At 38.0% G+C, this 23,553-nt stretch overlaps 1 protein-coding gene across 1 annotated transcript; it reads right to left on the bottom strand.

The window, feature by feature from the left end:
* Nucleotides 1–1,042: 1,042 nt before the first annotated feature.
* Nucleotides 1,043–3,604, bottom strand: LOC103477808 (uncharacterized). Its single transcript, XM_008431113.2, has 3 exons — nt 3,475–3,604; nt 3,319–3,377; nt 1,043–2,034 (listed from the first exon to the last, which is right to left on the bottom strand). Exons 1-3 carry the CDS (start codon nt 3,525–3,527, stop codon nt 1,322–1,324), a joined length of 825 nt encoding a protein of 274 aa, XP_008429335.1. The 5' UTR covers nt 3,528–3,604; the 3' UTR covers nt 1,043–1,321.
* Between the last annotated feature and the right edge of the window lie 19,949 nt (nt 3,605–23,553).

Raw genomic sequence — 23,553 nt, 5'->3', positions numbered from 1 at the left:
CCGCTTTGTAAAAATCACATCTACAAACAAGTCGAGCTGCATGTCAGGAAACTGCTTTTTGGTACAGATCCAGTTTACCATGCATTACACGTTTCAACAAATGAGAGCTGCTTGCTGTACTAAATATAGTCCTTGCTGCAGCTCGCTTTTCTTTACCCTCTCTAAGCATTTTCGTGTGCCAGCCATCATTAAAAGCAGAAAACAAAAACCTTTTGAACACATTACAAAGCACTATTGATCAAGGTTAAGGTGGTGCCGCATCTCAAAGCACATCTGCGCCAAACAGAGGTTCTGACACCCCTCCCCACTTCTTTTAGAACCCTTGTTCAAAATATTCCATGTGAGTTTTTCTCTTTAAATCCAACATCACATCACTGCTTCAAACTCAATGTCCTCTGCTGCCAAGTGGTCCCCTCGTTCTCCCTGCCCAACCCAGTGTCCTTTGTGATGTATTGCTGCTCTTGTCGGCTGCCTTCCTTCCTGCTGCTCATGCACAGTTGATTGCTTTACTTTGTTCTGCCGCTCATTTGCTCACTCCCTGTTCCAAATGACTGCTCATAGACCCGACTCCCTCCCCAAGCGCCTGATTGATTGATTTATGGGGGTCGAGTAGTGATAACCTTACCCACCTGCCACCTCACATGCTCAAACTCTGTAAGCAATTAAAGACGAAGGCTAACGGGTGGACTTGTTTTCTATTAATCCTGTGTAGGGACTATGTAAAGCCAATATTGGTCTGCACTAAAAAAGTAGAAAGATCCATTTCTTATCTTCTGATTTGCTTTAAATACAGCCAGATGAATGAAAAATGCCACTCAAGACTATTTAGAGAAATTAGGATATGTACCATTAGTACTCACAGATTGTTAGGCTACAGGATTTGTCAAAGGCCAACCCTCTGTTAAGCAACACCTGTTTAAAACATTGCGAGCCAAAATGATTTGTGCCCATTAGTACCAATAGATGGCACTCTGGTAGCATATAGACATCATTGACTCATAATGAGAAACAAAAAAAAAAAAAAAAAGAAAGAAGAGAAGCATTGACAATTTGGAACAATTTTATATTCGAGAGAAGGTGTGACATGACTTGTTTTGGAGTTACAGATGAGAAAGCAACAGCACATGAACTTGTACAGATATATGGCTGCACATAAAGTAGCAGTAGTACCTAAACACTTGCAAAAGACAAGTTATGCTACCCCACCACCCACACATACAGCCCTTAAAATGCCTGTTAACTCATGTCACAGTGACACTATCTGACAAGACAGCCGTGCTACATGTCAGGCCCTTTCCTTCACACTCATTTCAAGAGCACCTTACTTTGTTTTTCTCAAGCGCTGTAAGATGGCTCTACCTTGAATAAGAGGCCTCACACCAAGTCTCCTGCGTGGATTCTTGGCAAGATGGCCAGGGTGCTTGACCACTTTCCAAAAGCCGCGCACCGGAGCCCAGCCACGCCGTCTCTGGAAGAAGCGAGCAGAATGCAAAAGGGGGACTTCAGGGTTAATTCCACTTTGGTAAGCGGCATGACCCCAGGTCAGCGGCGGGGCATGTCCAGTCAAAGGCATGCCACGTCCATTTGGGGCAAACTCGTCACCGGCAGGGTTGTTTTCGCTGCGACTGAACAGAAACGGCTTTCTGTGACCTTGAGGGTGCAGATTCATCGGGTCAGGACGGCTGGGGGCTTTGACGAGTGTCGGTGGGGCAACATGGTTGACCTCCTCCAAACTGGACTCAGGCCTTCTGTTCAACAGACCTCGAGGAACGCCAAGTATTTGGTCAGCCATCTGTCCCCTTGAGGCTTGTGGGAATGGGCCATGGCTAAACGGGAACCTGGCGCGAGTTCCTATATACTGAGGTTTATCAGAGGGGGCTTTCTTATGATCATCTTCATAAGAGTCCATGTTAGATTCAGTTAGAGGCAGGTCATCATAACTAAAAGTTGAAGGATGCCACAAACCAACAGATGAGGAGAGATCAGGGGCTCCATGGACTCCAGGATACTCCAAACCCAAAGCGGCTGAACGAGCTGGAAGAGCACAAAGTCAATACAAACCAAGTTCATCTTAAAGATGCAAAAGACGAGAGACCAGACCATTTAGTTCACAGTCAAACCAAAACTAATTCACTCCATTATCATACAGTTGCATCTCAATGAAATGGAACATTAATTTACATAATAAAAAAGCAGAACTCAGTTTCATCTTACAAAGAGTATTGTATGATAATGGCTTATAGCTAATGAAAACCCAAAATTCAGTTTTTCAGAAAACTCAAAAAAAATAAAAATACATAATTTTTAGAACCTCCACACTCATGGGGACAGCCTGCTGCTTTGACAGTTATCAAGCATGCAGTCACTGAGGGCAATTCACAAAAGGTATTTGATAAGCAAGCTGGGTTTTCAGGTTGCACTTTCCAGTAGTAATGAAGTTAAGAATGGAAGAACACATTTTGACAGTCTACTCAAACATTTGAGAGATTCCTAAGGCCTGGAAAGTGGCTGGATCATTTAATGTTCACAACCATTTGCATTCCTCGTCTTCTGCTATTCCTCAAGTTGGGAAACTGTCAGAAGTGATTTATCTAGGCAAGAGAAAAAGGTTTGGGCCAAAAGTAAATTAGGGTACGATTGTGCTCGACTCCCCTAACCCAAGAGACAAGCTATGAGGTCTTGAGCTGAAGACTGCCAATAAAGCAAGCTGGACTTTAGCCCCTCAGCAGAGGAACAGGTTGATCCACATTGCTTTGAAGCAGTCATCAATTCAAGAGGAGCCCTAACCAATTATTAAGTGCATTACTTTACAGTGCATGGGCACACGTTTCAGCAAGCCAACACATCTGCATCAATTTGATTTTTTAAAGAATATTCTGTAACATTAATTCTCAGAAGTGCATTTTAGGTTTCAATTTTCTGCAAGACAATCAAAATGAACAAATATTTCAAGTATATATTACCGTGTGTAATGATAATTAGTATAAAATATCAACTTGAGTTGAATTACTCTAAACTAAATTATGATTTTTCTAATCTACTGAAGTGGATCTATATGCTATGATTTAAATAATACATCACAGCCGATTTTAATGTACACAATATAGTCAGATGATGTTATGCCAATTCGTAGAAAGTTGTCCAAGGAAGGCAAGCCAACTGCATTTTGCCATTTACTTTATAGAATTCCCTCATCCTGAGCAACCATGTGGCAACAATACTTATTCTGTTAGCTGTGTCATTATTTTTAAAATGTCAAATATCCTCTAATTGGTAATTATTAGTAATCAGTGACAGCAATTAAAGCAAATTACATACCTCTCGCTGTTTTAGCACAATATGCCCCTCCAGCTGATACAGAGTGAAGTACAGCAGTGCTGGAAATGACAAAAATAAATAAATAAAACAAAGTGTTGAAGGTAAAAAGCACAGCTGTGAGAAGCTATGATTGTTTCAAATTAAAGCAAATCATACCAGAGAAGCCACCAGAGGAGCACACATTTCTGGACTGTCATCATAATTTCCATGACAGCAGAATTCTGCTGACTCCCTCTTCACTGTTGAGTTGTTTTTGCAGCCGATCAGAAGACTAAAACCCAAACCAGGGCTTGATTTGGTAATTATAGACAGCTGCTAATCATGGCAACCTGAAGCCAACCAGTCAGACAAGAGAAACCTGCTTCATCACAGGAAATTAGATCAAAACAAACAACAAATCAGAATTCAACACAAAAAAGATATTTTCATTTGTGTAAAGCGTCAGTAAAATGGTCAGAAACAAACATTAAGGTTTAATATTTGTTCATTCTGGTAACCTTCCACACAGTGCAACAACAGTTTTCATGTTTTAGCTCGAAAAAAAAAATCTTTAATGTTGAACTTTTATATGATTCTGTGACCGTGAAACATCTCATCAGATCTTTACACTACAAAAGCAGGTAGCTTATTAAACTTTCTAACCCCCAAAAAATGAAAGTGACACTTTCTGCATGATTACCATAACTGTAATAACGTAAAATGATCTCATTAAGTTTGACCTCTTTCATTTCATGGTTCAAAGAACAACGCAGCATACATACATCAGTACTATTTTAACTTTGTTTTTCACAGACATCTTTTAAATAAGTGCAATTCACAGTCTTACTTGGGAGATAAACAAGCAAAGCTTGTATCTCTGCAGCTCCTAAATACTAACAATGAAGATGCTGAGGGCTGTAAAGCTTTTAATAATTCAGCCAAATTATTTCTGTCAGGAATGACAAGCCCAACAGGGTCTTGATTCAATTCTATAATTGCACATTCACCTTTAGCATGATCCCATACTTGGGTAATTAATAGTTCTGGGTTTTATTTAAAGGGTCCTGTAGCATGTAATGGATTCCAAATTGGTGGCAATGTTCATCCAAAGATGTGAGCGGCTAAGGAAATTTGTGATTTTCCTAATACAGAGTCCCTCTGAACCAACCTCCGAATTTTGACTTTTCAATTCTAAAGACTTTTTCTTCTCCTATTCACCTGAATCAGCCACATTATGATTTTGTTAAATTATTGCATCCATTTTAAGTAATTAATTTCAACAGAAAAGTCAACAAAGAGGTGCAATTTGAAGCCATGCATAGTTCTCCTTCTCTTTGCCTCCCATTTCTTTTACATAAGCCATATAAATTCATATGGAGCCTTCTAGGGGATACAGGGGATTTTTTTTTCTTTTGCTTTATCTTGCAAAAGTTTTGCATTTAATCCCAATAAATTAAAATAATACACCCTATTCTATTTTGTAAATAGACACAGTGATAACAAATGTTAATTTAAACATTCACATATGTGCAACTTTAAAGAGCCTCAGTGGAAATATATTTATACATTCTTAACTCTTCGGTGGAGAAAACTGGTAACTCAAAAATAGTCCAATTAGTCTGGAGGTTTTTTTTTAAATTTAATTATTTCCTTCTTACAGATGGTTTCTGTCATGTTTATGTTTTAGAGCATGGATGGAAAAAGCATTTTTGACATGTTTCGCCTCTGGGATTTTGCACATAAGTTTGTGGTGTGTTTGTATCCCAAAGAAAAATATATAAAATGTGAGATATCTCACAAACGAGAATACAAAAGCCTTACGGACACCTTATATTGTAACAGAAAGACTTCGGCATTCAAGATGCTACACAAACGGATTAGTATACAGTATTACGGGGGAACACAAGAACTTTTGCAAGGGAATGCAAAAGTACTGCGTGGGAAAACAATACTTTTGTGAGGTAACACAAAAACCATTTCCCCCATGTCCTCCAGGGGGCTCCATACATTAGAGGGTTGCAGAATGAGATATGTCTTTATTTTCATTTGTCCATTTTCTTCTATATTTGTTTTGTGGCAGAAAAAAGGGACTGCAGTTTTAAGTTGTACAGAAAACCCAGCATCTCGTACAGTCCCGACATACAAAGGTTGTAGAATAAATCGCTACAGAAATAGGAAAAAAAAAGAGGAGGTCAGCTTTTCAATTCTGCTATCTTCTGCTGAAGTGAATTCTCGGGGACAACAGGTCCAGTGCTTTCTTTTGTTGTCCAGAAGTATCTCTTAGCCAAAGAGACAGTTATAAGGGGCCCACGCATCTTTGGGGATGCAGCCTGTTCCCTGAACTGAAGACAACAGCATGTCTCAGACCTAAAAAGGGCACTTTATGCTTGTCCTGAGTGGAATTTGATGTAAATGCCTGCAGATACTCTTGAGGTTTGTAACACAGAAACCTTAAATTTTTTTCCCTCCCCTTTCAGTTCACGATAAGCTGTAAAACTCTACATAACTAAAATAAAGTCGTTTATATTTCATATAAAATTTATTGATGTCAAGAGACAGATTTGACTTGATTTATGAACACCAATGTCTTTGTACTTGATATTTGCTGAAGTTGAAGGAGCACAAGGCCAGGAACAGTAAGAATCCTTCAACCAGCCATCAGATGTAACCTTTCCTTTCACCTAGAAGACCGTCTGCCTGTTGTTAAGAGCAGACTAGACTTCTCTTGAACTTTGCAGTTTGACATGTCGGTCTCAGTGGAGTTCCCAGGATTGAGTAAAACACATCCACTCATTCAGACAGTACAGCACCCACAGTAGTGGTGCTGACACGTCCATCAGCGAGGTGACTGCATCGGCTTTGTGTTTGTTCCAGGAACACTAAAACAGACATTTACCTCATGTGGATGAGGTTGAATTGCTTGACACACTGCCTCTGGAGGCTGGTGATGGTAAACAGGGTCAGCAACAAACTGTCAGTGCTCCACCTCTTGACCCCAGCCCCGTCAGCTGCCTCCCATCATCACCTCTGGGCCTCATTTGTGATGATCAGGAGACCCATGAATTAACTCCATCAGAGGTTGACACCAACAGAGTGCGCTCACTGGACTGCCAAGTGAACTCTGACACCACAGCGTTTCCGTTCCGGCGTCTTTCAACTAAAAGGTGCAATTTAATGCTTTGCAATGAGATCCATGAAAAAAAACGACTCACATTTGTTTTGGGTTAATTTCCTAAACTTGTGCAAATATGTATCAGAATCAATTAGGCCTATTAATATACAGTCCTCTGAGGATTCACATCAAAGCACACAATCCAATTAGGAGTGTTTACTGTTTAGATTGAAATGCTCAGCGTTCCGCTCTTAAACCCAATCCGCATATCTGTAAACAGTGTTTGCCAGAGTGTCTTTACCAGTGGTTGTGTGTAGGCATGTGTGTGTGTGTGTGAGAGAGAGAGAGGTTTGCATGTAGAGCCAGGACAGAGATAACAGGGACAACATATGCAGCCATGTAATCTTCCACATGGCTTTGTGCATTTATTTTCCACGCTGGTATACATTAAAGAATCCACCACTGAAACTGCCACACAGAGACAGAGTTTATTATTTTTGACTTTGAAAAAGTGTTGAAAGAAAACAGACAAAAACAGTACATGCGCACAAAATGTAAGGTTTGTTTATTTTCTAATACTCACCTTTTGAGTCCAGGTCTGATGGTAGTTTTAAAGGCAGTAAAATTTGATATCATTTCTTTGGTTTGAACTTCTTGCAATTGACAATGCATAGTTCTCTGATTACAACAGTCTACTGAGTGGTGCACCCTGCAGCACTGAGCCATTTCTCATTTCTTCGACCTGTTTGGCAAATCCAATGTTCTTGTGAAGTTTTCACGCGAATCATCGGCACAGCTTTCCACGATGACCAAAAGAGAGCGCATTTTTGTTTGTAAACCAAAACCAAAAACAAAATAAAAGTTGTGGCTTGGAGATGTGAATTATTTATGAGATGAGTGGTCTCCTGCAGGCTTAGACACCACTACCTAACAGCAAAGCAGCTTTTCAGGTTCCTATCAACTTTACAACAAATACAGAAGCAGAAAAGAACCAGAATGCTGCAAAGAAAGCATGTTTACTTTAGAAACAGCTAAGTGTAGTTTTTATTTTATGTAGGTGGACAGAATAACTCAGTCTTATATATATGGATTAATATTCACTATTATTTTTGAAGCAATAGTAGTAACAAATTTTTTTTTTCCGCAAAGGAATGTGATTTATTATTTATCATTATACACTTCTCAATTTTTCTTAAAAAATAATTGCGATATAGCTGATTTTAATTGCTATATGTCAATTGTGATCAACCCACACTTTTCTTATCTTATACTAAACATATTACATCATATTACAAACATTGATGTTGCAATGATCCTGTTGATTCAGTATAGTGTGCAGCTCTAGTTTTAAATATTTTTTTGAGGTTGCTTTATCTTCTGACTACATCCATTCAAAACATGCATTTTACAAATATCTACATTGCCTCTTGAAATAAATATTAAGGAACTTACCTAACACAAGTTTATAGGTCAATTTCTGCTTCTGCCTCTGAGTGACATTTTGTCATGAGTTACATTTCCCTTTAGATGTTTTAGTGTTTTCTCTAGTATTTTTAGCAATGTCGCCAAAGCAGAAAATTACAGACAAAAAAACATGGTTGTAGAGCTTAGCAAGAAAATAAATAGCTCCCAACAAAGCTTTGTTTGAACTGCAGTTATGGGATAAAAACTGCATTATCTGTTAATTATATTGCACTATTTACTTTTTCTTAGAAATTGCAATGAAACATAAGAAGCTACTGCAGTCGATTTACAGCATGTTTAGTAGAATGAATGCTTCGCTTTTATTAATCAGATTATTTTTAAACTAATTTCTGATGTCAAACTGTTACCAGGTCAGCCATAATGTAAATAATACACATAGATGTATAGGCTTGCATGTTGTAGGCTGAGAACGTATTTAAAATTCAAACTAATTTTACTGCACAGTTCTACCATTTTAATGCTGCCTACTCGTTCCCTCTCTTAGCAGCAAACATACTGAACTCTTTGAGCTTTAGGGCTCAAGCTGCCTCTCAAACATGAATAGCAATCAGCACAGGGACCAAGGGAAATGAGGATATGAACACATTCAGAGAGATCAACTTTTTTTCTTAAAGCAAATAGCTAAAACATGCTCTCAATGAGGTACCCAAAAATGGCAGAGAATAAATGCGTGCAAGAGGAAGCAAACGATTTGTTTCTTTTACCAAACAGGCCAGCCCTTGAGTGCAGCTCCTGTTCATTTTACAGCCATTTTAGACTTCTGCAGACTCGAGGCTTGCTGAGCCTGTGATTTGAGACGACAATTAATTTAGGCCTTTCTGGAACATTTCTCTCTCATCTTTTAAACAACATAGACTGCTGCCTGCAATCTGTCCCTATACCCCGCTCCCTCCCCCCTGTTTTTCAAAAATTAGAAAACTTTGCAAAAACAAAATAAGCCCAGCAGTATAATTAACAATGACACTGCTGAGATTGCTCCTTCAGATTCCATTCCAATTAGGAAAAGAAAATAGTCAGCAAGTATTGTTTGTGATATCACCCAAAAAATGCCCCTTGTGGTTGGTTTCTGCATGCGTGAAGGGACTTTTATTGAGTCCGCAGTTGGTTGTCAGAAAAAAAAAACAAAGTGTGGTGCCATCTCAAAATATCTTCCTACTCTGGGCTCAGTGTCAGGGATTAATTAGTTATGTTTGGATCACACATGCTAAGAAACTCGGGCAAGCTAGTAAGGAGAAAGAAAAGCAGAGGAAAGATGTGCCGTCTTCCTTAAAGTGGTTCTGATTTCTAAGAAGTGTAAGCTACTTCAAGCATTTTGATGACTGTACTTTCTGGCAGCATAACATGTTCAAGTAAATTACATGTCTATAAATGGAATGGTGCTGAAAATGTAGCCCTCTTTCTGGGAGAAAGACTTGTATGTTCTTGTTATTTGAATAAAGAGATATGCAATAAAATCCTTTCACATCCCCCAAAAATTGTTGAATGTTCAAAGCCCGTAAACTCTAATTCTGTCCACCTTAACGTTCCTCGAAAATATGTATGTTTATAGAAACAGCTCAGGTGGTAACATCTGCTGAAATACACAACTGTAGGTTTTGTGGGTGGAATTCAGTGGTGGGATCATCATGCTATGGGATGCACTTTCTTTTTTCCAAATGAAAACTGGTCAGAGTTGTGGTGAGACGAACGGAGCCTAAATGCGGGGCAATCATGGAAGAAAACTTGTTAGAGGTTCCAACACAGTTGAGACTACTGGTGCAGAGATTCACTCTTTCAGCTCCAAAACGGCTTAATTTATTATCATCCGTAGCCTCATATTTTCTATGTTCATTCTGTCAAATATGAATTGATTCTAAGAAGCAGGTATTCTTACTTTTGTGTTGTATTTTAATTAAAGTTTTGATTATTATTTAACTCAAATTCAACTAAAACACCCAAAACCAATATACCAAAAAAAAAAAATAAAAAATCGATAATTTATTATTACATTATATGTTTAAACTGCTTTAGTTACAGATGTCAGACATTTACGGATTTTTACGACACACTCTCCTCACATCTGTCTACTGACTGAAGTGGCAGAAAGATTCTCCCCTCTTTGTTTTCACATTTTAGTACTTATTCTCACATGTGATTGGCCAGAAGGCAACCATGCTACCAATCAAAACAAAGCTCTGCAGTGAGCAGGGCGGCAGCACTGAGAGTGAGAGCTGAGCAGTGAATCATCGAGCCAGTTCTCACTGGGTTTCTGCTCTTTTGATTCCTGTTGAATTAGAAGACCGGGTTTGATTGTGACCAATCACACCAGACTGTGATCCGTCAGATCACAATCTGTAGTGAGTATACATCAGCGCCCTCATTTACAGAGAAGAACGGACACGAATTTCAGCCTGTAGATGTAAAAAGATGGTAGAGACACAAAGGAGATGCAGCAGAAACTGTAGCATAAGGTGGTTCTACAATTTTCTGAAGTTGGATGAATTTAAATACAGACAGCAGATCATGGCCAGCTAGAAGTGGGCATCAGCCCACTTCATGAGAATCGAAAGTGTATTTCTGTCTGGCACAGACAGTTTAAAAGCTTTCACTGGGAACACAGCTTTTGAGTAAAATCACCTCAAACATAATTTTCCTAATTACAGAGTCAGTTTAAAGTACACTTTCAGCAACAGATTCAGCAAGAGCAAGTTTCTAATGATAAAGAGCAGTTCAACTAATTCCTCTTTGTTTCATTATGTAAGAATTCCAAGTAAAATGTGTCTGACTAGCCAGTGTTTTATACTTTCTCGTTTCTGCATCTTTTCGTCTCCAGGACAAAACATTTATTAGAGTGCCTGAAAAAAAGATGGCAGATGATGACGGCCATTCCTTTTGGACAGAATACATCAGTGACGAACAATGTAACTGGTCATACTGGTGTCACATTTTAACACTGAATAAACCAGCGCTAAAAGGAAGCAGTCGGTGACATAGCTTACCAACTGCCCATATCCTTAAAACTCAGCTTATGTACAGGTAACATAAGCTAAATCAGATGTTTAGTTCAGAAAAAAAAATGCAATGAACTCATGAAATTGAGCCAGTAGGGAAAAAAGTATCTTGGAAGGCCTCCAAATAGGAAGCCAGGGGGCAAGCATTAGCTGGCTGTGACAGGCTGTTATTCGGCTGTAGGCCTGTGGGAGTAAAGCCTCCTGGAAATGCCCGTCTAAGCCACTGCACATCTGGATGTGCCCTGCAATCAAAGCCCTTCTGCTGGTGTAGTTGGTGACTACTAAAGCGTCACCACATGATATTACGACGAAGAGAGAAGAGATGGGTAGCATGGGTAAAATGAATGGACATTCAACAGAAGAAGAAACATTTAAATGTAGAAGTCAGGAAGCAAAGTAGCTCTTAGGATAAAAAAAAAAAAATCTTTACTAGAAACAAATAGTACATAATAATACTGAGAATACAGTGACAAAAAACTAAGTAGAAACTTGTATGAAGTTTATATGCTGCAAAAAAAGCAAAACAAACCAGATAGACCAGAACACAGAAAAGGAACTTTTCTGCTGTGATGGTTGATCCTGACATTCAAACTTTGTCTTTTCTTCCTCATTAATGAAAATACAGCCACATAATAAGGCAGCACAATGATTGTATCGATTCTGACAACACTACCGTACATCATAAATACAGCACTCATATTTTAACACCCTGTGTCTTATTCAGAAGTCAAGACTCAGGTATTACCATGCCATCTTTGATCCTGCAGGCAAACTGTTATTTCTAACAAGCCTCACCGATTCACTTATTATACAAAATTAGATGTTTTCAGCTGAAGGCTTCTCCGTATGAAATGGAATATTATTTTGCATGCCTTCTGAGAATGCCTAACATGGCTGCAATTGCCATAAAAATAGCTATTCAGATTTTCTGTTCTCCATCACAGCTTTGTGCCTGTTTTTCACATAGCTGCTGTGGCAGGAAGCGAAGATGGGATGATGGCGGATGGAAATGGGAAGGGGGAATTTTCGCAGTTCTCCATATGTTGTGTCATTTGAGGGTTTGCTGGTGTCTGTGTGTGCTTGGCAGGTCTTGGCTTCTTCCCTCTGTTGAGGGTGTTTGTGCAGCCTCTTTGTCTGTCTGCGCACACCTGTCCCTTGGCTTCTAGATCTGGCAGAAGTCTTAACACTTTTATGGTTCCTGTTCATGGAGAAATACTGTAAATAATACATTTTTGGGAGTTTTAAACCAAAGTAAATGTTATGTAGTTGCATTTTGTGGCTTAAAAAAATCTGTAAGAGTTGATGCTGCAAAGCTTCGGAGACAACATTACAAAAGCTGTTTCTTTAGGTTTATTGTTCTCACACGCTGCTTACTCTCAATGGCTGATGTCTTCACCTTTACTAAACTCAGGCTGCTTAAAATCCTAAAGAAAAGAAATGTCTAAGAGAAAAAACAGAACAAAGAAGGATGTAATCAGAAGTACAGGATGCATACATCTCTTGAAAGTAATGCATTTCTTGAATAAAATTGTGTAGTCTGAGATCTTGCTTTTACCCTAAAGAAACCTTAAAACATAGAATACATTTCAAAGAGTATCATGTCACAGATATTAAAGCAAAGTGAAATGGATTAACGTTGCTGTTAGATGTCAAAACTTTACAAAACAAAATGTCTAAATAGGTTGAGAATAGAACTTTTTCAGAAACAAAAACACAAGAAATCTCAGGCTTTGGGCTTAAATTTCATGTAATAGACAAATGTTTCTCTGGAGAAACTGAGTTTTGAGTCCAGTATGTGAATCTCTTTTCTGCTACAAATCTACTGGTCTACTGAACACTTTTAAGAACTGAATTACTGACTATTTAATTATTTATAAACACCTGAAATTTATCACCAAAACAAAGAGATACTTACACTAGCTCCATATTGCATACAATGGTTATATTTCAGGTAGAGCGAGTGTCATTTTACTTTTACTGCAGCATTGTCATATTCTCCCCAGCAGTGAATAAAACAGATCTGTGGTCCATCTGGAAGCCAGCCCTTTAGACTTTTCGCAGGCAGTTTCAGCATCCCACTCTGTGTGTTTTCGTTCTGCAGTCAACATTCATTTGGTTGTGCTGAATAACACAGATTTAAGTTATTTAATTGGCCGCCATCGTTGTGGTTAAGAGAGACAGGACTGCAAGTGCAGCGGAAATCGAGCACAGCTTCACAGGGTCAGTGTCTTATCTGTGCTGACAGGAGATGTCAGCACTGCTGTGAGACTTGCACTAAATGGACTGATGTTCTGAAAATCAGCAATAACACGACGAAAAAAAAATACAATAAAAAAAATACACCTTTTTAAACATATCTCAAATCTGTGTGCCTAAACAACCGGTCAAGAGCGGATTGACGGGTCAAACAGAAGAGGCAACGGTAACAGCGCGGCACGCTGTGGGGTTGGACAGACTATACATTACAGATGAATTATACATTTGACTCGTTGCTGCCTCTGGCACTCAGCAGAGCAGAACTCTGTTCTGTCCAGGCCTTGGCACAATATCTGCTGGATGACGGCATGAGAAGCTTCCCTGCAGGTGAGGCAGTAAGTGCAAGGTCAACCAGAACGTGTGAATCATGACCAGCTTGGGGAAGTTGCCTATGAGGGGATCTAAACAAAGAGACGTATAATTCCTTGACCCAAATGCCAAATCGTTGAGAGCTTGTTAGGATAGAGTTTAATGGTGTTCAGTGACAATAATCCATCAGGAAAAGTCACACACATGGTTAAAAAAATGGTTAGGCTTCCTCTGGGTTGGTTTCCCTAAGGTTGATTAATCAGATTAATCGTGATGAATCAATAATAGAAATAATTGTCAACAAATTTAGTAATTAACTTATCATAAACTAAAGTACTGACTCAATAAGGTAATTTCCAGAAAGGACACAGACAGAGCTGTAATTAACCAAAAACTGTAAAAAAAAAAAAATACACACATTTTGCATTTACAGTAAAGCATACACTGAAGGAGTGCAATGTTATGGAATTTTAGGGAATTAAATGTTTATTTTCTTATTTAAAAAGGACATCAATTAATTTTTTATTTGCATTTAATTTATTTATGTTATATAAACATTTTATAGGTCAAATGAAAGACCTGCAAAGTATTCCAATTAAAAAAAAAAATCTATGTAATCAATTAATCATCAGGATAATCCATTACAAAAATAACTGTTAGTTGCATTTCTAATTTGTTCATTTCATTATTCTACTTTAAATTTGGTCTTAATTTCCAAAGAATTAAAACCAAAACCCTAAAGCTGTATTTTTTAAGCTTTCATCTTATTCGATGAATTACCATCAGAAAGCTTTCATGGGAAATGAATGGCGATACGAAATAAGACGAACCCACACACAGCCAAACCCTTGACGAACAGCAGAGCATTGGAGCAGAGTTTAGCAATCAAAAACTTGGATATAAATGACATTCATTAAAATCTAGAAAGCTAAAAACTCTTTGTTAATCAGGTTATTTGTCAGGGTGCTTGGAAATACAAAATTCCTCACAGAAAGCAACACTTCAAATGAGCAATTCAGAATAGCAGCTTGCTCACCAGAAGCTTGTATGTGAAGCAGCAAACAAAGAAGAGACTTGCTGAAGTAGTTAAAAAAAATCAGTGCAGACAAAGGCAGAGCAGACCTTGATTGCAGAGCGAACACCATGATGCCTTAGAGTGGAGCCCAATCATAGCTGCTGCTCTGGCAGCTGCTGTATGATAAATCATTTCAAGTTACCCCCAAATAAAAAAAAGAGAGAGAAATGTCAATTGCCTTTCATCATTCAGCACTGCAGCACTTTATTCAGCAAAGTAAAAATTGTGCTTTTTTTTTTTTTCAAAGGTTTGGAATTGAAAAGTTTTTCGTCCCTGAACTCAATGAACCCATTGCAATGCAAACCTTTACTGGCTGGATTTGTTCGGGCTTTCTTACCACTTTCTAATATTGCTCTTCTGAAACATTACTGAATGTTCAGATTGAGCTCTCCTTCTCCTCTTTTAGTTCTTTTCTTTTAACTGATGACAAGTACTTTCTATCTACCTCAACTCTAAAGGGAGCTTGAATCAGACTTTTTAAAATGCCTCTGAAGAATGATGCTTAGGAGAGATTTCTTAGCTTTTAAAGGGAATAAGTTAGATTGCAGCAGAGAACAGGGTTTGTTGAATAGAAGAGGAGAGACATGAAGATAATCACAATTGAAACTGAGGCAATACTTAGTGTTCCTGTTTAGGTACCAGCTACTCCTACAGTTGCAGTTCATCTAGATGTAGCAGTAGGTTAGAAAAAAAACCAGCAAGGAAAGACAGATACTTTTTAACAGCATTGGAGCTTCACCCACCCACATTGATAAGGTTTGGGTTTGGACTAACTGCACAAAGACAATAAAGGAGACTTGTAAAAACTCTGAATCAGCTCCCCAAACTCCCTGTGCCCCAAACTTAACCCATTTAGACCTGACACACCTTCTACACATGGGAACTGATGTAAGATCATCATGGTAAATATTTTAGTGATACGGCAAGAAACGTCAGGAAAGATTGATTCTGTTCACTTAAAATTTCTGGGAAATCCTTGCAGTTGCTGCTCACATCTGGACTGAAGTGTTGGCCAGACCAATGCACAAGCAACTGAGTGAATAATCTTTCAATACTGCTGCTGAAAAAAAGCCTTCCACACACATTTACTTGCGCAGCACGATTTCCATTCTCATCTGTCTTTCAAAGTGATTGACTGTCATAGGAGAATTTTGCCGTTTTGATGTTCCTTTTCTGGGTTACAGACTGATTTTGACAGCATGCCACGCTTCTCTTCAAGACGATGCATGCAATTGCTTTTCATAACAAGGGAATAATAGATTCAATTTAAACAACTGGATGTTAGATTTACTCAACAAGGTGATGGAAAGGTTTTTAGCCCAGAAGGAATCAGTATAAAAAAGCCAGTTGCAAGAAAGACGACCTGTGACATTGACTTCAAGTGCAGTTAATGCTGAATATTTCAGCCGGTCTTTTAACGTTGCAGAGCTGTTCGGTTCCCCAGAGTGTGCTGTGATGTGCTCTGATTCAGAATGGGGATACCTGCACTTTCACATCAAGGTGAGTGTGCAAGGTATTGATCTAGTGAGGAATCAATCTCACTCATAGAGTGTGTGAGTTTATTATTCATTAGTTCATCTGTCATTCTGTTTATCCAGACACATATCCGCGTATCAAAGGCTTTTATCTGTCACTAATTGAAATCATCTTGAATTTTTCATTTGCCTCTGCAGCTCTTGCCTAGTGACCCCGCTGATCCAGCAGGTGTAACACAGGGATGTGATAACCTTTGCAGATCTCCCGTGTCCTCGCATTGACTTGTGATTATAATGGAGAACTGAAATTGTAAGCAAGATAATAATGCGCTTAAAGCCTCAAGTGTTCAACGTACAGTTGGAAACTGATTTTTACTTGCACTGGTGACTACCTTCTTCGAATTCAGATGTTTTCAAACATGGATATTCATTTATACTATTGGAGAAACCCCAGATTATGATTGTATGACTTCATAAGATTCTGTTAGGTGAAGTCACAATATATGGGTCAAATGGAGGTACACTTATACTTTCAGTCAACACTAAAAATCAAAGATGAATCAACCTCAATATCAAGAGGAGAATTGTGGACCAGTACAAGTCTGGTTTATACTTGAGTACAATTGTCAGCTCTCGTGTTTAGGAAAGAGATGCAATCTGTGTCCCACAAATCCATATTTAATGGTGTTAAATTTGTATAAGCTCCACAATAAAAGCTACGTTTTTTTGAATATGCTGGTAAGAGTCATTATACACACTGAAACAAGTCCTAAAGTGACATGGGCCAAAAGGCCTCTCATTTAGGAAGAAGCTATTATTGCAAGAGCAACATAGAAAAAGAAAATTACTTACAGTTGTCAAATGCATCCAAGGACAAAGACCATAAGTTTTGGAGACATGTCCTACGGTCTGATTGAATTTAAATTTGAAGTGTTTGACTATAATCACCATCATTAAAGTTAGAGGGTAAAGTCGGGAGCCTGAGAACACAATTGAACTGTGAAGTACGAGAGCGTCAGCATCTTCATTTGAAGAAAGTCATAAAAATTATGCAATGTCAAACGGGTACCTTTCTCCACACATTTGGTTTCTGCTGTATCTCCTGTAAATAAGTAAGACAGTAAAGACAGTTATTATTTATGGTCCTTCTATCTCTCCCTCATGTTTTCATAATTTGATTTTTATTTATTTATTCATATTGTAGATGCTAGAGAATAAAGCAGGTCAGGAACAAAAAAGTTGCGGAGAGGTTTAAGGTGGGAATGGGTTATCAAACAATTTCCTAACCTTTGGATATCTGAGTAATGAACTTTGTTGTCCATTATCTAAAAAGTGCATGACACACAACAACAAGCCTACCAAGACCAAACAATCCACCTAAACTGACAGGATGGACAAGGATTGCAGAAAAATGTAGCCACAAGATATTTTATCTTCACAATTTTCCACAGACAAAATTGGCAACCATGTGGAAGAAGGTGACAAAATTTAATGTTTAGGTCTACATTTAAAATGTTATATTCAGAGACAACCTACCACTGCGTGTCACAATGAGTAAATCATCCTTGATTAAAAACATGGTGGCAGCAGTAAAATGCTGTGGGGATACTTTTCTTCATAATTGTCAACACTCACGGGAAGACTAAATCCTTGAATAAAAGCTGTTTAATGTATTGGAAGACTTTAAACTGGGGCAGAGGTTCATCTTCTATCAGAGCATTGACACATGGGAAGGTTTCGATCAAACCACATTTATGTGTTAGCCTTACCAAGTCATAATCCTGACCTATATGCAATTGAGAGACTGTGGCAAGAATTCAAAATGGATGTTCAAAATGTATGTGCTCCGTCAAAGCTATATAATTGTCAGTCTCTAGCTGTGCAAAGGTCAAAGAGACCAAAAAAGAAGTAATAATTGCAGACAACAAACTATTAACCCAGGGTGCCTTAGGTGAATATTTTCAAGATCGCGCAATTCATTTTTTGGGGAGTTTCACAGTAAAAGCATATCATGTCACTAATGTGTTTTTTAGTCGCATCATTTTTGATCCGCTTTACAATTATGCATTGCTTTGTGTTGGCCATTCACATCAAGATCCAATGAAATACACAGAAATGTATGCTCGTAATGTGGCAAAATGGATATGAGCATAAAAGGAAAGGTACTGTATATGACAACACACAAACAAGGCAATTAGTTACTTGAATTAGCCCAAGCACTAAAAAACAAACCAAAAAATAATTTATTTTTAACTTGCTGCCAACTTATTTCCCACTTAGTGGGGGTTAAGTGTTATGATCCAGGAAAGCCCTGCTTGGAGACATTTCAAAACTCTAAAACACTAATAGTATGCAAGCGCTATTTGACCCGTCTATAATTTACATGCCATGCTGCATACATATTCATAAAGCCTTTGTCGCTTCAAGACCTAATATTGTCTAACGGGGTAAAAAAAAATGACCATATTGTTACTGCAGGGCTAGCTCCTTGTCAGATGGTGATGTCTGGCATTTACTCGTTGGTTGTATCTGATTAAATACATAATACTTTCATTTGCTCAGGGATGCCAGAGTTTGGTTCTAACAAAGAAATGACCTGGAAAACCTGATCTGAAAACACTGGGAATGTAGATTAAGTATTTTATACATCGTGTTTTACTTTATAACTAAACCTTTTAAACTAAAATACGTAATACTGGATAAGTGTGTAACCATATGTTGGAATTCAAGAGTGTTTCCACGCTCAGTGAAGCATTCCCTTTAAATGGACCGAGAGTAACAAACAAGCTCCGTTTCAAAAGGGGATTGTTTCCTTATTAATGCAGCATATTGTCACCTGCTGCACCTCTCCTGACGCTTGCGGGAGAAACGACTCTTTCATGTGAGTAAATGCAAAATAAAGCGCTGATTAGAAGCCAAGGCAGTTAGCGATCAAAAAGGAAATTACTTTTCCTGTGAATGAATTGCATATCAGGATCAATTAATGCTATGCTGTCTTAATTAACTTGCCGCAGATGAGGGATGGATAGCTGCGGTGAGGAAAGCGGGGGCTGAGGTCTGTTTCTGTGGGAGGAGAGCTGATGTTAAAACAGCATTTAATCAGAAACTTGGAAACATTTCTTCTTAAAGAAGAACATTTTAATATTTTTCATCTTGCTTGTCTTGTCAACTATATTCTGTTTCCGCAGGATACAGTTGGTGTAAATTTCAATCTGGCCTTTTGAGTCTGATTTAATTGTTGCCAAATAATCCGGAAATCTGCGCAGTGTCTTCAGCTCAGGGTTTTTCCTAAAGTCATTCAGAAAACAAGTAAATGCTACTGAAACCCAAATGCGATTCAAAACACTAATTCATTGAACCCCTGCCGATTTTATTTTATTTTTTGCAATAAAACAATTTGCCAAGCGAAGATTATTGTCTTGCAATAAATAATTAGATTTAAAATAAACCAACACTGGGAGGCAATTAAATTCAGATTGAATTCAGGCTTACATTTGTTTACATCTTGATCCACAAGAGATGGGTTTATTTTTGTATTTTTTTTTCTGGTGGGAACTCGGCCATATGGTGCATGTTGAAAGTCAGACTTTTATTTCTTCCATTTACGCCCAATGTGTGCATGACTCTTCTCTGATACATTTAACAGCACATTTTTTTTACTCTAAATGAAACCACGACCTAGAGGAAGCGATACAAAGAGCAGACTGTGACACAATGAAAGCAGATTTTCTCTGTTTTCCCTCCTCATTCTGCCTCTGGGACAACAAGCGGCAGCCTCGTCGCATCGGTAATGCATCCAGGGCGCACGCTGCTGAGCTGGTGCTCCCTTTGCCCACCTGCTCATGGTGTGTTCTCCAGAGGAAGGACTCCCATTGACTCTGCTCACGCACCTCCATGATTTATGAGCCATCTGTCGCATCTGATGTTCCTGTCGCCTTAGACAGGATGTTCCCGGCTGGCACTCTACATCGCTCTGCGTGGGCACTACCTGGGTATGCCAAGGTCCACTGTAATTAAATTACAGCCAGTGGGAACAGAGAGGTACCGCTTATGCAAAATATCTTCAACTGAAACAAAAAAAAAAAAAAAAGGGAATGAGGATGTTTTTTATTTCATGCTTCGTGTATGGAGCATCTGTGTAATCTGAATGATGAATAAACATCATCACTATGAATAATAACATTAAAAAAACACGTTAAACTCAAAAAACATTCCACAGCAATGCATGTTGTTAAGAGAAACACAAATTAAAACAGTAATAAAAACGACACGACACCACGGTCTCACTGAAGCATTGTTATACGGGATTTAAGACACAGTTTTGTTCAGGAACCTTTAAAACAATTGCGTCTAACCAAAACACAAACTATACAGGAATCTTAAAACACAACAAAGCTGATCTGGGTTACCAGGGGCTTTTGTTTATCTCCTGGTGACATTGGGAAAAAGACAGGGTACACTTGATCACCAGTCTATTACAGGGTAACACAGACGCAGAGAAAAAAAACAAAAAAACTATGCACATGCGCGCACACGCACACACACACACCCCTGCACGCACACACACACGCATACACACACACACACACACACACACACACACACACCCCTGCACGCACACGCGCACACACACACATTCATGCCCAGGGGCAATCTAGAGCAGTCAATTAACCTAACAGTTGTGTTTTTAGACTGTGATGCTCACACACATGGAGCACATACTGGGATTCAAACCCAAGACTTTCTTGCTGCCAGTCAACAAATTTCTTCAGAAAATTTCTAGTTGTTAGCGGTTTTGGAGTGGCCCAATTTGGATTTGACCGCTAACATGCTGAGGAAACTACAAATTACCATTACTGAAGAAAAACCTTGAAATACCAGTAGAAAAATGCAAAACACTGGATGTATTTATAAGAAGGGTTTGATTGCTGTAATGTCAATAGAGATTTTTCCACTGGGTATCAAGAACAATATGAAAAACATTGTAAATGTAATTGTAGTTGTAATATTGCAAATATAATTGTAAAATAAAAGACAACTATGCACTTTTTACATTATTTTGTTATGTTTTTAGAGACACACTTATTTCCTTTCAGGACTGGACTTCTTGGTTTCATGACATAATCTGGAATATATCTATCAGGAAGGTGAATAATGTTTGGCCTAACTATTAAAAATGATCAGTACATATGAGTGTCATACATGAGTTTTAAATGTTTAGGTGGTTTAAGAGGCATGAAGCTCTTCAGTGATCAACAATGAAATTTAACCCTTGAAAGAACTGGAAAGTAGTGAAGTACAAGAGGATATTTTCAAGAATTCGTGCTAGGAAATGGGTTGACCGATCTTAAACACTTTCTTCCAAGATTGCCCGTTATTTAGCACCATTCACTTTCCCATTTACAACCAGCTTCACTTTCCCTCCTGAAGAAACGTAACAGCATTATGCTGTCACGGTATGGATGATGTGTTCAGGATGATGCGCTGTATACTGCAACACCAATCAGCTCAATTTTGTCTAATCTGGCCAGAGCACTTTTTTGAGATGCTTGCTGTCTCTCCTACATATCTAGCTAAAAGGTGCAATTTGTTTATGATTTTATTTTGGCAATGGCTTTATTCTTGCCACTTTGCCATGATAACTAGCTTTATGCCACGCACAATTAATAGCAGTCATGTTGACTAAAGAAAGAAGATGCAGCTGTGTAAGGAATCAGATCAGATTATTGCCATAGACATCATGACGACATGTAACATGATATGAGAGGGGAGGACAAGTAAGCAGCTGGTGGAAGCACAGCTTCGTCCTGCTCAGGACAGCAGACAGGACACAGCATGGGATGCTGGAAGACAGGACGCAAACAAAACCATAAATGCTGCACCCTCAACTGCTGACTTGAGATGTTTTCTCCTTAGCTTTACATAGAACAGTGTAGACAGCTTTTCTTTTATTATTATTATTTGGTTTAACAGACAGAGCATAAGAAACTTTTAAATCAACAACAGCTGCTGGAGTAGCAGCACAGCAAATCCAACTACCTAAAATCACATTTTCTGACCTACTAAAGTGATGGTTTGGATCCCACATTTTAAATAAGAATTTTCAGGCAAATAAACTGAGATTTTAATACAAGCAAAAGTTTAGAAAAATCCTTTAAATGGTCCAGTTGCAGCTTTTTTTTGACATAATTGCTCATTTAATCTGCATTGTACTATAAAGTATATAAAATAGACACAAGTGTTTTTTAGGTTTAACTCAAAGTTATGTATAAAACAAGTCAATTTTTAATCTCTGCGCTAAATTATTTTGCCATTAAAGAACAGAAGTGTAGCATATGTAAAATCCACAACATGTATTTTAATCTGTGTCTTTTTAAGGTTTCTTTTTGTTTTGACAAATAAAAGTTGGTTACATTGCACAATACGTTCATTGATCAAAAGAAGTTGAATTTTTATCATATTTCTTAGCTCATTTGTTACTTGGTTAGTGTCTCAAAAAAGTCTCGTAAGATGATATCGTAGTTCAAAACAAAACAACAACAAGAAAACAAAATATTTCCATAAGCAAAATAAAACAGAAGAAAAAAGCTAACATCTGGTGGTAACCATGAAAACAGACACCAGACTGATAGGTCCACCTGTGCACAGTCAAAAGCTATTCTCTCAGGAAAACTGGAGTTAGACTTCAACAGCTTTCACTGCGAAACTTGGCGGTGTTTTATTTTTTCCAGGCTTATTTTTCTGTCAGACTGGCATGTGGCTACATATGTTGCCATTCAACCGAAACATCTTGTAACATCAACGATTCTGTTGAAATTCTCACAGTCAGAAGTCAGATGTTGCAAAAACAAATAAATAGATACATTTGTATAAAGACTTCAGTTTTTTTTTTTTTTTTACCTTTGTGAGAAATTATTTGGAATTCTCAGATAAAAAGTTTTGAATTTATTCAAAAGATATTTGAACAAATTATGAAATACATTGTTTATATTGTCATATTTCAAAGAGTTAAGAAGTCATCAGAGAGGTTATTTAAGTATTTAGTAATTTGATACAAACATTTAACTTGGATATATTTCTGTTTATTTGATAATGAGTTACAGCTAATTCAAACAGAAAAATCTGTTTATTAGATGATTATCGTATTACATAAGACCAACAAAAAATCTTTTATGACTTATGTTAGGAGGCATAAAATTATGGAGTAAACTGCTGACAGCTGACATGTGAGTTACATTTTTTGACATTATTTGACTGAATTAAAGTAGCTTTTTGATGATATTTTGATAATATTAGATGCACATTGAGTTTCCATTATTCATAACTGTTGAGGGCTGAGTCTAATGAGAACTTAAAAAGGTTTTTGGTAGCAGCAGAGCCGCTAATGAAAGGACAGAGTTGTGCAATAGAGTGCACAGATAGTTCAAGGTTTGGTGAGTGACTGAGGTAGAGAGAGCTGGCCTTCCTCAGCAGCTGCAGCACTTGGCATCAAATCCCTCCTCCCTGCACTGCTTGTTCCCTGAATGATTCCTCATTCATCTAAGATCACTGAGT

Source organism: Poecilia reticulata, linkage group LG16 (genome assembly GCF_000633615.1).
Source record: "Poecilia reticulata strain Guanapo linkage group LG16, Guppy_female_1.0+MT, whole genome shotgun sequence".
NCBI lineage: Eukaryota > Metazoa > Chordata > Actinopteri > Cyprinodontiformes > Poeciliidae > Poecilia > Poecilia reticulata.
The sequence above is the reverse complement of the archived record's forward strand: the minus strand, read 5'-3'. Positions and strand labels throughout refer to the sequence as shown.

What these genes read in the sequence shown, in the direction of transcription:
- LOC103477808 (XM_008431113.2), bottom strand. Translation starts at nt 3,527, where the DNA reads ATGGAAATTATGATGACAGTCCAGAAATGTGTGCTCCTCTGGTGGCTT. An exon ending in CTCCTCTGGTGGCTTCTCTG is followed by an intron (nt 3,378 to 3,474) that starts GTATGATTTGCT and finishes TGTCATTTCCAG; the next exon opens with CACTGCTGTACTTCACTCTG. An exon ending in TTGTGCTAAAACAGCGAGAG is followed by an intron (nt 2,035 to 3,318) that starts GTATGTAATTTG and finishes GTGCTCTTCCAG; the next exon opens with CTCGTTCAGCCGCTTTGGGT.